The sequence below is a fragment of the Saccostrea echinata genome, unplaced genomic scaffold, assembly GCF_033153115.1.
Source record: "Saccostrea echinata isolate AGI-Se365-2 ecotype Australia unplaced genomic scaffold, CSIRO_AGI_Sech_v1 ptg000030l, whole genome shotgun sequence".
In the NCBI taxonomy this organism is placed as follows: domain Eukaryota; kingdom Metazoa; phylum Mollusca; class Bivalvia; order Ostreida; family Ostreidae; genus Saccostrea; species Saccostrea echinata.
In genome coordinates, this window is record NW_026889779.1 from 6,374,945 (window position 1) to 6,391,198 (window position 16,254).

At 33.2% G+C, this 16,254-nt stretch overlaps 2 protein-coding genes across 2 annotated transcripts in view; both read left to right on the top strand.

The window, feature by feature from the left end:
* The window catches only part of LOC133197177 (serum amyloid A protein-like), a 270,340-nt gene that overhangs the window by 70,877 nt on the left and 183,209 nt on the right, over positions 1-16,254 (top strand). The window lies entirely within an intron of this gene.
* LOC133196259 (uncharacterized) lies at positions 2,058-5,311 on the top strand. The gene is made up of 2 exons (XM_061332178.1): positions 2,058-2,239; positions 4,579-5,311. Exons 1-2 carry the CDS (start codon positions 2,193-2,195, stop codon positions 4,832-4,834), a joined length of 303 nt encoding a protein of 100 aa, XP_061188162.1. The 5' UTR covers positions 2,058-2,192; the 3' UTR covers positions 4,835-5,311.

Genomic DNA, 16,254 nt, shown 5'->3' on the forward strand with positions numbered 1-16,254 from the left:
AAATTTCGAACAGGAAGAAATGCACATTTATTTACGTTGGTGTGCTTTTCTCACATGGAAATGTTAAATTCTACATGTACAATTGCCTGAATGGTTTTATACTTTTCCTGCTTACGAAGTTCGATATGGAAATTAATCTGTATGGATTGTGAAACATCATTTGAGAGCACTGGATTCATAACCTTTTGATCTTAAGAATTTTGAATCATGTTTCAGTTCGGGAAAACAGTTTACTTTGTGCGGGGGACGTGGAGACAAGAGACGATCAGAAGGCCAGTATTTTAGTTCAATTCTTTGGAAAATTAAAGTAAATTCTACATTTTACGTTAAGGCAGTGTTCGACAACCCCATGAGAGAAATTTATAAAATGCATTTCAAACAAATTAAATATCGAGTTAATAATGGTCTCAATATGCAACTTTCCTTTCTGTCAAATTTTATTTTTTATTAAATAATTTCCGCAACATGACTTAAACATGTTGCAGAATTTATTTGAAAAAGTAAACAACTGTTATTTAATTATAAATAGATTACATTGCAGTGTCAGGTCTCTACTTCCTTTATTCCTTTCTTTTAGTCGTACCTGACAGGTCAGCATAAAACAGTGTAAAATACAGAAATTTAGGTTCATGTTGTAGCTTATCAGCATGAAAATGTTAACTGGCAGAATTCTTTACCTCTTTATCTCAACATTTTTTTTTATCAATGTCTAATTTTAATTTTTTTGGGGGGTGGGGGGTGGGTGTTAGGTATATACAGTTGTATTTCGTTGTGGTTTGCAATGTTAGATTAAAATACATGTACTCATATATGTATTTGTAAACAAATGACATCTGTTGTAACTACATGTACAAATTAAACAGTTTATAATTTCATATGAAAATGTTTACATGTAATTTATTCAGGAGATTTTTCTTTTAAGCAAAAAGGGGAGCAATCCTTAAATTACCCCTCCTTGAATAAGGTTATAATGTCAGTCTCGTATAATCTCTTGTATTGTCCCATTATGGACACAATTCAATTGTTTATTTTCCAATTAAGGGCCCTCAAGGGACAAAAAGAAAGTACATTGTTAACACCTGTATATTTTCATATAAATGTAATACAATATACAAACATACAAGAGAGAAAGAGTTGCATGATTGGTAGGAAAAAGACATAAAAAGGAGGAATAAACCAGAGCAGTTCTGAGCACAAATATCTGCTTTATACATGTATAATTATATCATATAATATATGCATACATACTTATATCATACACATATGAAAGTACATATTTTTACATAATTCATCACAAAACAGTTCACATGCCTGAGACTTAACTTATGGTAATGCTTTTTGTAAAAATCTTCCTCGGAATTTAGAATCCAGGATAATTTTTGTTTATCAGGCAAGTTTGTAAATGTTAAATAGGTCTTCTATTTCCTTTGTAAATTTGCTATAGTGAATAAGGAAATGTTCTTCATCTTCAATTTGAATAAGCATACATTTTTTACATTTATTTTTAGACTCATAACAATGATATTTTCCGTGTTGTTACTTCGTCAATACCTTTATTTTCTTTCTTTCACCGAAGAGAACTATTCCCTCGCTTAAGTATTCTCTTTAGTAAGCGGACAGGCTTTAACCTAAGCCTGTCCACTTCCCTTTAATAAGAGAATATCGCTTAAGTAAATAATTTTTACGAATTAAATACAATTCGAACTAAAATGTGTTTCAAATATTTCCTTAATTCAATTTTGCAGAACTATGAATCTAAATATATTATAAACTGTAGATCTATCTATTCAAAAACAATCCTAAATTGTCGAACTACATTTATTGTTAATTATAGTAGTTATAGCTAGCGCAGTCAGCCAAATTAACCAGGACGTAACAGACTTCGAAGAAAATCAAACCACAACAACATAATTTTGGTGTAGTTAAAAAATAATTCGTTATTACTAAGATTAATTGAGATATTTGGAATTTCCTTTATATGATCGTATGACATTTCGTCTCAAGCCGCAGGATATCCGCTCTTATGCGCACTTGTGAATGAACAACAGCAGACGAGAGTTGCACGCTCCTTTTTATCATGACGCAGCTGCAAGCTTCAAAGCTGTAGATTTAGGTTCCCTTGTTTTTTGAAAATTTGTGTTTAATTTCGTAAGATTGGAAATATAGAAAGCGACATGAGGGCGCCATGAAGTATGTCTTCCCATAAGAAGAAGTTGGAGAGACAGAAAGTGATCAGAAAGTGAGTACCTTTTATAAATAAACAATGCTTGTTAGCCACTTAAGTTTTTTAATGTATTTAGAGAGGCATTCCGGGCTAATTTTATGCGGAATTCGTTATCTTTGTCTGTCTGTCTCTTATAAACGCTCGTATGCTTTATTTAATGTAATGTGTTACTGTACACCTGTTGTATACTCCAAGATGGTTTATTACAATTGTCTGCTGTATAGGTTTGCCAATAAACATTTTTGTTCACTTCGTAATTGTTTCTTGTTATTCACATAGTTTCTACAGTAACATTTACACAAGTTATACTGTATTCTCTCGCTCAATCCAACTGGGTATTGCAGACTTTATTATAAGTGTGAAAAAAGAAGGCAAATTCACGCCAAAATCTTTTAAACTAAAGTAACAAATTACATACACTAAAATGTAAAATGGCTGCTCACAAGCTAGTTTATTATAAAGGACATTTCAAATTAACTGAGTAGAATATATTGGAGACGGGAAACTGACAAATCTGATATAGAAAAATAATACGATAAAAGCAAAGTGTATTAGCAGTCAGTATCGGTTACATGGAGATATTCCATGTTTACACGCGTGCTTCCAATAATCAACGCACATTCACTACTGTTTTTCGTTCTTATTGATTAACAACCCTGAAGGGGTCCATTGAAGTAAAAATGTTACAATTTTTTATTTCATCTTCATCGCAGCTTATTCTGGTATATTTAAATATATTTCACTCTTTTAATATCTCTTTATAGCATTGGGGCTGTGCTATCTTTTTTATTATAATAAGCGATTGGTCAATTGCGATTGGTGTAGCATATTTACAGAATCTGAATTTAGAGGAAAAGTGAAAATGAAAGTAAATATCACAAAATGTATTCCCAATCAATGTAATTACAAAACTATATAGAAATATCAGTAATATACTCTGAAATGTTTTGTAATCAGGCGTAATAAATAGAAATGTAAAGTATTCGTATCAGATATTGAATTTTATTTGTAAAGTAGAAACGGTTTGTTTTTGCTCTGCTAGTGCGTCAATATGATATATCTTAAAAGTACAAACTTTCTCCCAATACATTTAAGTACATCCTGCTTATTAATATATACATATATACATGCAGACAGTTACCTATTACATGTATTGGACAAATCTTTAAATATATAATAAAATAATGAAGCAAAGTCCTATTGTTTTAGCGTATTTATAAAGATAAATCACTTGTTAGCTTTTGTGGCCTCTTTCCTCACTTGGTGTCCACCAGGGTCATTTGCTTCACCTAAGTGTCCACCAGGGTCATTTGCTCCACTTAAGTGTCCACCAGGGTCACTTGCTCCACTTAAGGCCAAACAAAAAAATATGTGTGGTTCCGGTTACACCTCCAAAAAAATTAGGGTAGGTAGGTAGGGATTTTTTATTTTTTTTTATTTTTTTATTTATTTATTTTTTTAACAAAATGATTTTCTTAATTTTTCTAAATAATACTTATCTCTACTTTGCAAATGACATTTAGATGTGGTGTGATAATATACTAGTCAATATTGGTAGGGGACACCTACATGCTAGCTTGCTTTGGATTTAACACTAATAAACACTTGCACTATGTTGTGCAAGGGGGCCATCATTGCTGAAACTAAAACTTAAACCGGAGCCATTGATGGAAATTGGGGAAAATTCCAGAAAAAATTTGAAAATTGCCAAAAAAAGTTTAGGGTCGGGGGTATAAAATAGGGACGGTCGGGTAACCGGAACCACACATATTTTTTTATTTGGCGTAAGTGTCCACCAGGGTCATTTGCTCCACTCAAGTGTCCACCAGGGTCATTTGCCTCACCTAAGTGTCGCCAAACTTACGACGTTCAATTCAAATGAAACCTTATTGCAATCCTTAGCTTTTATAGACCCGTGAAAAACGTTATTCCACAAGGAAAGTACCACCAAGGTACATATATACCTTAATACCAATATAATATGAGCCTCAAATCAATAATGAAGTACTAGACTGTTAAAAGATATAATGGATGGTATGTCAGAAAATAATCGCAATATGATACGTTGTCATCCTATCGTGCAATGTCGAAATGAAGTAATAGAACTTTTCCGTTAAATAAGGATACTAGTTAACAATATCTTGATTCGTAGAATGTACTATTATCCAACCATAAATGTAAAATAAACATTTACTACATAGTTATTTTAGATGTAACTTCTTAATTTTCATTTAAACTTAACACTTGAAATGTACGTTAATTAAGTACTTGCTGGTTATAATATTATTCGTGGACTATATTTAACTGCAAAGGATGTTCTATATTGTTGACTTGATATTTGGTTCTCGTTCCAGACATAGCGAAGAGTACACCTATTTCTGTGGCTACTGCAGTGTAGGTTCTGACTGCTTTGATGACGCTGTGAATCACGTGATCAATTTTCATGGAGAATCTGAAGTCAAAATAAGGAAAAGGACATTTAACGAGAAAAACCAAAATTTCGAGCAACACTTCAAGCAGTGGAATATAATCCCTCGGGATGAGGCTGATAAAGGATTTAAAGTTAAAGTCAACAGTGACAGTGAACAAATAAGTCTAATCAAAGAATGATATCAAAACAGGAAGACCACGCCCACTAGAAGTCTTGTGTTAAATATTTTTTTATGTATTTGAAGTTTTTTTTTTTCGTTCGTTACGCTTTTGTTTTTGGAGGTGGTGTTTCATTAAGGATGACTTCCCCATGTGTTGCAGAAACTCTTTTGTGGACATAGAGACCGATTTGCTCTTGCAATGGTCTATTGTCGGATCTTTTTTGTGTTGTACATGTATGGCTAAGTGTTAACCTCTGTCATAAATTCATCTGTCAGTTTATGAGCATAGAGTCAGATTTTTACCAAAAGGAAAGTAAAATTTGCCACATTCATAACTTACATGAATTCCACAATGTTGTTATGGTATTTTACATTGGAAACACTGATGAAAGAGCATTTCCAAGTAATATCTGGGTATCAGTAACCCTTCGCCATGCATATTGTTCATTTGCTTAAATTGATATGCACTAAGCACGAAATAAAGGATAAACTTTCATTTATACTGTAAAAATAATGGTAATTGTTCAATCATTTTAACCATTTTGGCGCCGAATTATCCAACAGACTGTTAAGAAGGGATCCACTAATAAAGAAGAAAAACAAGTCTGACCCATGCAATTGCCGAGAAAGTGGAATACGCCACTGTGGGGAAACCTTTCCATCCAGTGGATGTAAATGTGTACCTGGATGTTAATGTGGACCCGGTGCAAGTGCACCGGATGTCAGGTGAAATGCAGCTGTAGCGGTAATTGCGCATGTGGAAAAGGCTGCACGAGTCCTGCATCTTGCAAATGCGCAAATGACTGTAGCTGCAAAAATTGACAAAATATTTAGTCCTATGGCCGTCAGGAATATCTCATGTTTCACAACCAAAGAACAAAATAAATAGATTTTCCAGTTAGATAACAAAATAAATTGATTTTCCAGTTAAAAAGAATCATTTTAACCATATAATGTAATGGTTATATTAAAGCATTTGTTGTAAAAAGCAATCAAGATAACGCGGAATGTATAGTATTGGTATATCGTAAAGAATCCTTAAGGTGATATGTTCCATAACTTTGCATATACATATTATATTTAGATAAAGAAGATACCTGACATACTTGTACAAGTGTATTTTTTCTTAGAAAAAGTAATGGAGATTCTGAAATTTGTAAAAGTTAAATCCTACGATATATGAAAAATAAGTTAATTAGATCTTGAACGTAATCTCTGAAACAAAACAAAGGTAAACATGAGGACAATACCTTTTACAGGAATACATTCCGAGTGTAAACACGATAAAAAGTGAGCATAAAACACTAGCCCCAGTGCTTTTACAGGCCCATAATATTCGTTAGTACTTGTGTGTTTCCTCGCCAGATAGTTAATATTTAATTCACGATGCGAATTTCACAACTTTTGACCGTTGATCTTCTATGATTATCAAACTTCACATATAAGAAAAGCAGGATGGAATATAAAAAAATTGCAGTTTAATTAAATGCAACACCATTTCAGATGACATTTAATTTGTTACGGGTAAAATTAATGCAGTATCTAAGTAATCTAAGTAAGCGATGATCAAGATGTTTTCGATATTGCTATCGAAGATGACGGGCTCCGGGACTATGAAACATCTTAAGGATGGATTCTTCTCATATTTCTTATAATGGTAGAATCTTGATTTTCTGAAAACCCAATATTCAGATTGTTCACACTATTTTAACATCCAAAAACTTTGGTGTCATCAGCCTCGATTTTCGGTCAAGGTCATTTGAAAATAGGTCCTAAAAATAGTACATTTACACAGGGAAGTTTTGAAATTTGTGCACATGAATAAATTTTGATAACTGAAAAAAATATTTTCACCATAAAATTAAAGTTGTTCATTATTTTTGATCACTAATTAATATGAATGAGCTGGTGAAAAGAAAACATGAAATCCTTTATATTCAACAAATACATTTAGTCCGAATTTCCTCGATATTTTTTCAAAATTCTCTGTTTTCATGAATTCACATGAAATTTCATCTCAATTTTTACAACTGACCATATAATGTCAAATATTTAGTTTTTTGTCTGAGGAATATTCAAAGGTTCAAGATTAATTTACAAGGTAAAAAAGATATGGTAATCAGGCAAATTATAGAACAAAATTAGCCCGAATTAACTCTACACTTCCAGAAATCTTCAATTTACAGAGGGTTTTTAAAATCTATAAGTAAGATTTTTAATCCCCAAAAATATAGCAATTTGTTGTAATATTGACATATATACATTCATTTCTACCAGCTATACATTTCATTTTTATGGTATTTTACACCAATGATATTTAAAATATTCATTTCGAATTTCCTCTGTCATTTTATTCTGATGAACAAGTTATGTGTGACAATTTTATAAAATACATCAACTTTCTGGTGGCAATTACAAAAAATTGTCACATACATTCTTCACATGCACAGGACAAATTCAAAGCAACTTAACCTTCAATATAACAGGAATAATAAATAAACCTTCCAAAAAAATTATGAGAAAAATCATACTTAAAATTTTCATAGAGTAGAAAAGATTTCAATACATTATTTATGAGATAAACATGAAATCAATATACATGTACAGTGAACATGTCATATGAATCTAGACATTCAATACTTAATACAGTATATAAAAAATTCAAAATCAGAGGGACTAATACATGCCAATACATGTATATGTAGTTATCTACATATATAGATCCCTGGTATTATATTATTGGATATTTCACATTTGTCGAACAAGTTTTGAAATCAATAAATACCTACACATAATTTATGAGTATAAGTATATAGTTTGATCAGCACAAATAAATATAACTCCTCAATGTGATCATATATTGCATAATTTTTGTTGGAGTTTTAAGATAACAAAAAAGCCATCATGAGTGACAATCAAATGCTCTTTGACATCACATCCTTTGAACTTTGTTACAATGATATTCATGTAGCTATAAAACTTAATTTCACATTTAGATGCAAAATACTTATTCAAGGATGAAATTTCTTTTTGAGAATTTGTAATACACATTTATTTATCAGTGTCAATAACTTGTTTTGATGAAAGATAATGCTTGAAAAATTCACTATAGGAGTAAGATTTCAAATTTGAACCAAAGATTTTGTAAAGTAATCACATTCTACAAAGGATGCACTGTACCAGGTACTTGGGATTTTTTTCCACAAACTTCCAATACATTTTAAAACAAGAGGCCCATAAGCCACAACGCTCACCTGAGTCAATATGGCCCTGCTGTTCTTCATCAGCAGATTTCTTCTCCTATATTTCTCCTATATATTCATATATGAAGCTTTGATCGCCTGTTCTAGGCATACCATACCCCAAGGTGCCATGTTTAGAATGAAATTGAATATAAACCTTCTGAGGATGCTTCTATCTTAACATAACTAATCATGATTTTGCTGTTCTTTAAAACAGAATTTTAAATATGTCTAAAACCCTTCCCTGGGGGGGGGTTCATGATTTGAACAAACTTGAATGTACACTACCTGAGGATGCTTCCATATCAATATGACTGATCATGGCTTTGTTGTTCTTGAGATTGAAGAAGATTTTTAAAGATATTTCCTGTATATGTTCTTTTGTAAAACTTTGATCCCCCATTATGGCCCCACCCTACTACTGGAGGATGCCTTGAACAAGCTTGAATCTACAATATTTAGGGATGATTCCATATCAATATGACTAATTGTGGCTTTGTTGTTCTTGAAAAGATTTTTAAAGAATTTTCCTATATATTCCTATGTAAAAATTTGATCCCCCATTGTAGCCCCACCCTACCCCTGGGGGTCATGATTTGAACAAATTTGAATCTACACTACTTGAACATGATTCCATATCAATATGTCTAATTGTGGCTTTGTTGTTCTTGAGAAGGAGATTTTTAAAGATTTTCCTTATATATTCCTATGTAAAACTTTGATCCCCCATTGTGACCCCACCCCAGCCCCGGGGGTCACAATTTCAACAAATTTGAATCTACACTATGTAATGAAGGTTTCACATAAGTATAAACTTTTCTGGCTCAATGGTTCTTGAGAAGAAGATTTTTAAACGATGACACCAAATTTTCACCAATTCTTAATTATCTCCCCTTGGAAGAGGGCGTGGCCCTTCATTTGAACAAACTTGAACCCCCTTTACCCAAGGATGCTTTGTGGCAAGTTTGGTTGAAATTGGCCCAGTGGTTCTGGAGAAGAAGGTGAAAATGTGAAAAGTTTACAGACGGACGGACAGACGGAAAGCTAGACAGACAGACAGACAGATGGACTACAGACAAAATGTGATCAGAAAAGCTCACTTGAGCTTTCAGCTCAGGTGAGCTAATAAGGGAGGTCAAATAATTAAACATTATATGATTATAAATAAAACTACTTTTGACTGAAACTTTGCGAAAAAAATCAAGAATGGAATCATGCAACAAGCAGCAGTGATTTTGATAGCATGCATTGACTTCCATATTTCTACAAAACATTTTCTCTGATCAGATAAATATATTATTCCTGCTTCTGACATGATATATTCTGAGAAAATCTCTTTTCCACAGACATCCATCATTCATTTGTTGTGAGAATTTCTTGCTGAACATGTGTCCACCTGGCAAAAGTCCATTGGCAAGTTTTTTTGTTTTTCTTCTTTCTTTGGAGTGAAGGGCTGCTGCTGTGACATTTTCTCACTTTGATTAAAAACGTGTGCGGGAGGGGGAGTCCATGCATCTTTTTACAATTTAAAAACTGATAAAAACATGTCCTGCTTCCTTTAAGGTGCTTTATATCCCTGGATCCTGGTCTTAAAGGAATCCAGGGACATGGTCGTGATGGTGTCTTCAGGTAGCTGGTTCTATATCCTGATGGTAGTAGGAAAGAATGACTCCTTGTAGATGTTGGTGCGGCAGAATGGGATCCTGTACCAGTGTTGGTGTCCTCTTGTGGCTGCTCCTGTTTGGCTGAATTGGGGAGGCAGGTCTATGGCAATAAAGGAATGGACAACACAGTACATCATTATAGCCTTTGCTTTGATTCTGCGTTGGTGTAAACTCTCCCATTCTAGCCTGTCGATCATTCTTGTGACACTACTGGTGGTGGTGTAGTTATTAGTCACGAACCTAGCTGCCCTTCTTTGCACTACTTCTAATTTGTCAATGTTTTTCTTTGTGTGAGGGTCCCAGACGGTGGATGCATATTCTACCTGGAGTCTGACCAAGGTCTTATAACATCGTCCTTGATGTTGCTTTTACAGGATGAGAGGTTTCTCCATAAGAAGGCAGTGGTGCTGTTGGCCTTCTTACAAACACTATTGATATGGTGGTTCCACGATAGGTTGTTGGAGATGTTGATCCCTAGGTTCTTGGCCTTGTTGACCTACAATTTAAAAAAAAGTAATATATTTTACATAGCACCACAGATGCTGCATTACATGATAGTTAGATAAAGTTGTGTCCATATTTCTTATACATGTACCTCAATAGTCCATCTGCCAACACCCCTTGCTCAATCATCCTGCATTCTGACCTCCAATCTTTTTTCTAGTCTAGGGTAAAGCAGGGTTGTTTTTCTCCTAAGAATTCAACATGAACATCCTTTAGATTATTTTTTTTTAATTAATGGAAATTGATTATAAGATTAAACAACTAATCTCATCTGCATTTCATTTATTGACTTAAATGAATGAAAATATTTTAATAGATTCTACCACATGTATAACATCTTATACTATAGTGTATTAGACATAAATAAAAAAACATTTTTTTTTATCCTAAAAATACAGAAAAGGAAAAAAACAATAATATGAATAGTTTTTGAACAATTATGTTTCATTTTGCTCAATTTATTAGACAATCGTATGTTTCAATATTATTGATATTTCCACATACAATATCAAGTTATTTTTTCAGTTTGATTTGTACCCAAGCGGAACACCTTACTTTTCTAATAACTTGATGATTGTTGTGTCTTAAACAAATTAGGCTAGTTAGAAATAAAATTTGTTGTAATCATATACAAAAATGCTATTTTTGTGAATTATTATTCATAAAACTGACGAACACAGGAAAATAATAATTATATCCTATTCAAATGTTGACAAGTCGCGGGAATGCAGACGAAATATATTGATAACAGATCTACAATTCCCGTGAGAATTCCCATAAATCAATGAAAATCAGCATGTTATTCAATTTTAAAATTATAAAAATCTTCAGACATATATAACTAACTTACATGCTCACTGCACATGACATGACATCAGACGAGGCAACGTGGATCTGCAATCTCGCAAGTGTTTGTGACTTTCAAGTTCAAACTTTCCTTTGGCTGATCGGAATGTCCCCGGGCATAAATAACTATGATTTATAAATTGTCATAACTGTCCCTGGGTTTCTGCAATGCTTCGATAATGTTCACAGTTTGTAGATTTTACAAACGACCCTCTCAGGGTTTTCTACGGGAAATGATCTGGACATGTTGACATTCGCTACCGAACTGAGAATTTTATGGCCATTGTCGCAAATCAAAGAAAATTTTACGAAATATTTACTTATTTAAATAGAAATAGATTCAACATTACTTAAACTAATAAATTTATTAATAGTTTTTCCTTCAGTGCAATTAAATATGAATTTTGCATTTTACGACTTGCATAATTTATGGAGACCCATTAACGACGTAAAATGCTGACAAGAATCCATCCTTAAGTTAAAGTCAAAATCTGTATTTTTGATCTGTAAAATAATTTAGAAGACAGTCTTGACATAATTTAGAAGACAAACAGCAGGCCTGTAGAATGCACCCCCCTTTTTTCTGAGTATAGTAAATTTTCTTCAAATGCTGGTCCCCCCTCCACAAACTTTTTGTTGGTGTAAGGTCAAGCACTGGCAAATTCCAGGAATTGGACAGTAAATTAGTTTTTTGTTCTTTTTCTTTCTTTCCTTTTTTTTTTTTTTTTTGCTTGTCAGGTTTTTTTTGGAAGTTAAGTTGCCACCCCCCCCCCCCCCCCCCCCCACACACACACACACTTTTGAAACCGTTGCTTCGGGCTTGAACAGTCCAAATTAAAAATACTATTCAAAATTGCATGATCAAACTGCTGCTGTCCGCAAATTAAGCTTCAATACGCAGGTGATCAACATATCATATAGATGAGTGAATTATACCTGCTTCATGATCACGAGACCGGGTCCTTGAACTTGTAATTAGTAAAGATTAGCCATAAACCTCGGTTGTCAGTAAAGAAGCAGTCAAAATTAAAGAGAAAGGACCGTTGGAAAATGGATGGGGTCAAGGACTTTTTTCATCTCTTTAAGTAATGTAAGTAATGGGACTGACACTTTTTTCAGTTAATGAGCATGGGACATCAACTTTTTCAATGAGAACAAAAAAAAAAAAAAAAAAAAAAAAAAAAACCCGAATCAAAGAAAAAAAAATCAAAAACTACAACAAATCCAGAAGAAACACACACAAAAATTCACAATTTATCTCAAAATAACATCAGTATATAAAACCATCTTTGATATCTTCTGTTGCAGATGACTGTATACATGTACTGCAATCATTTGATAAAAAAAAATAAGGATATGAAAGAACAATATTGTCCTTGTTTGATACATGTAGCTAGTTATGAGACAATTTATTCTTGTTTATACATGTATGCTTGGTCCCATGTCTATGCAACGTACTACTTAAAGAACATGAATACTTTCATGATTCACTTAAGTTATAAATATAGGACCATCTCTGCATGTGGTACAAATAATACACACTTGCATACATTGTATTTACATGTATCTTTGTATAATACTTATAATACTAATAATAGAAGAAAACACTTGCTGTGGCCTTCAACTCGACATTTAGATATATCGACGACGTACATGTATTGTCAATTAACAATGCTTATTTCCATTCTTATGTCGATACGATATATCCCGGTGAGCTTGAGATCGATAAAAGATACTACAGAGTCTGACACATCTTTTTCATATTTGGATATTTTACTTGAAAAAGACGTTAATGGTAATCTAACAACCAAGCTTTATGATAAACGTGATAACCTTAAATTTTTCAATCGTCAACTTCCCTTACTTATGCAGCAATATACCTTTATCACCTGCATACGGGGTTTATAGTTCTCAGTTGATTCCATTGGCAAGATCATGTTCTACGTATGGATAATTTCTAAAACGAGGTAAATTATTGACAAACAAGTTGATGAAACAAGAATATAAGCAGTCTCGTTTAAAGTCATCATTTCTTAAGTTCTATGGTCCATACAATGACCTTGTCAGCAAATACAATTTATCATTGAGTCAAATGCTGACTGACGTTTTTCATACTAATTGTTAGGCCATTATTTACACACTGAATTGTCGACGGATTTTTCCGTTATTTCCCGATCATAACGAGGAGCACACGGCGGGTGTGACCGGTCAGCAGGGGATGCTCACTCCTCCATGGTACCTGATCCCACCTCTGATGTTTTGGAGGTCCGTGTTTGATCTGCACCTATTTTGTAATGTTTAATGGACTTTCGAGCTTGAATACTGTTCGTTATCTCCATATATTTCATACATATAACTACAGATATTTTTAATGTCTATTTGGACATGTATTAGACTAGAAAGTTTGATAATTATAATTGTCAGAATGAATGGATGCATAAAACGTTATTGTTGAATTTAGGCTGATACCAAATGTTAGAGATGGAACTAGCAGGAGACAGTCGAGACACTAACTTTTTTTTGCAAGGTAGAGAGCATGGGACCAACACAATACCATAGGGTCTTAACTCTTAAGATTTTAAGATTTTTTTTAAATGAATTCACCTGTTCCCGCCGGTCCCAGTTTGCTTCGATAAATTTTGACCAGTCCCTAATTACTTAAAATTTGAAATGGTATATAATTTCAAGAGGCATGGTTTTGTTCCAATTCGTCATTCAATGAGCAGGTAATTGATAAAGGATCAATCACAATCATCAAGTTTCTTTTCAATGAATTTAGATACTAAGCAATGTAGCTTTAATATTTCTAAGAATTTCATATAAATGATGTCCTACCATGTCCTACCTACAGGGGGGGGGGGGGATCTAGCAATTAATTTTCGAAAAGGCGGGTTCCAAAGTTGTGCCCCCACCCACCACATACACACACACTCAAGCATAGATTCACACACACGAGAGAGAGAAAATATCTTAGGCGGTGGTAAATAATATCTTTGTTTCACGTCCCTTAATTGTATGAAAAGATACTCTCCAGTCCGAAAAATAATTCCAAAAACTAACGTAGCCTTAAAATTGAATGGATCTGCAATAATTAAAAAAATACAGAGAAAAGTTTTTAGAATTTAACAAACGTGTTTTTTGAAAAAAAAAAAAAAAACCCTTTATTTTCCTGAAAACCTACTCACCAGGGGGAGTAAAACAAGGAATTATTTTATTGCGGCCTTATGCATATACTCCCTTTAATGACTTATTTAAGTTAGTTCCTTCAAAAGATGATCAATGCGAAAATGGTATATAGTCAAAGATCGCCGAATCTGATATCATACTGAACCTCGCATGTTACCTATCATATATTGAAATAAGAATATCTTTTAAGAAATGAATGTAATATTTTTTTCTTTGACCGACGTATCAAAGAAAAAATTTGGACGGAAAACGTCATCAATGCGCGTAGCGCATTGATGAAAACGTTTTCTGTCCAAATTTTTTCTTTGATACGTCGGTCAAAGAAAAAAATATTACTTTCATTTCTTATCATTTAATTATGATTTTAAAATAATAAAATGAAACTTTCCTTCAGTTTACTATTAAATTTACGCATCAAAAACAGTGCGTAGGAATATATCAGAACAGTGTTGCTGAAATTCAAAATGGCTATCTAGGCCTAACGAAGAAAAAAACGTTCTCAAATATTGTCGTGTCACTACTAACCTTTTCTAACAATGATTAACAGTTCTTTAACACAAAAAAACTTACCTGTTGTGTTATCATTTTTATGCTATCCCAATGGGTATATTTCCCCCGGTAACCTATCTAGGTTCGTAAATTTAAAGGGATGCTACTCGGATATCTTAACAAATCTTTCTATAGGTCACAGAAATTTTGGATTTCGTTTGCGCATCTCTTCATCTGAATTTCAAACCGAACATATAAATATGTATCACAACCTGTCCATGCTGTAAAATCTGAAAGAGTCTGTTGCCTACTGCTTAACATTGAAAGAATTCCGTCCTCATTCATGCAGTGTCGTTTTTCTCGATCATTCGATTCCTAAGAATTAACAGATTAACGGCATTTCCCCGATTTGGTAGCATGAAAACATTTCTTCACAGTTCTATTGTTCATACCAGTTATCTCAAAGTCAAACATTTAACATCTTTCCTTCTTTCCCATTACTGTGCTGTCATGCAGACGATCTGATTTGTTTAGCAAAGGGGGATAATTCAAAAAGAAACGAAAGTAGAAAATAAGTCAGGAACGTAACGGACAAGTTGAAATTCAGGAAAATATCTATTAGAGAAAAAGTATTTAATTGTTCCTTCATGAACTTCTGAAAGCGGGAAATACATGTATACATGAGAAGACAGCCAAAGTAGTTCCGGCTGCTAAGTGCAAGCGAACTCCAAATTCTATTGATGCAGTTATCAAAAGAATTTTTTATCCAATCAGAATCAATTATTTTATATAAATTAAATGATATACCATTCACTCATAAATAAAACACTAAAAGGGAGGGATACTGAAGGTAAACGGACGGATAAGAATTATGTGAGACTCTAGCAAGTGGAATATGAGCAGAGATTGCGACCGATCGAGGAGTTTTGAAGTATGTTTATATTCAAAACGTACTAAACAATGAACTATCTCTTCCAGAAAACGTTTTATTCCCCCTCTCTGTCTTCACTTGACAAAAACAAAGGGTAGTCCCGACTCCTGGAACCCCTCTGGATCCGCCAATGTTACCCTACATCAATTGTAGACCTCCAGTGAACCTAGAACCATTTTTATACCTTCTCCAACTTTCATAACAGCGATTCATTCAGATACTAAGAAAAACAAAGCATATAATTTTGATTCATCTTTTTATTGTCAATACTGAGATGTGAACTATCGTTTATGCAATACTCAAAGAACAAATAAAAATATTATACTTGCGTTTCTTCGCGGGTCCAGCTGTGAAAACGAGGCATTAACCTTTGCTTTCCCGAAATAGATTGTACACACCTCGGGTTCTCTTCATCAGCAATGACGTCACAAACAATAAACGAAAATTTACATAAGTCATTTTGCATTTACCTTCACACAGTAAATCAAAATTAACAACATGTTAGTACTTTCTTGTTGAAAATTATTTAATGTAGATCTTTCAAAACAAAGTGTAGAGGTATTCATTGATTTGAAAA

Coding starts and splice junctions, on each gene's coding strand:
- LOC133196259 (XM_061332178.1), top strand. CDS start 2,193: ATGTCTTCCCATAAGAAGAAGTTGGAGAGACAGAAAGTGATCAGAAA. Junction 2,240..4,578: donor AGACAGAAAGTGATCAGAAA/GTGAGTACCTTT, acceptor TTCTCGTTCCAG/ACATAGCGAAGAGTACACCT.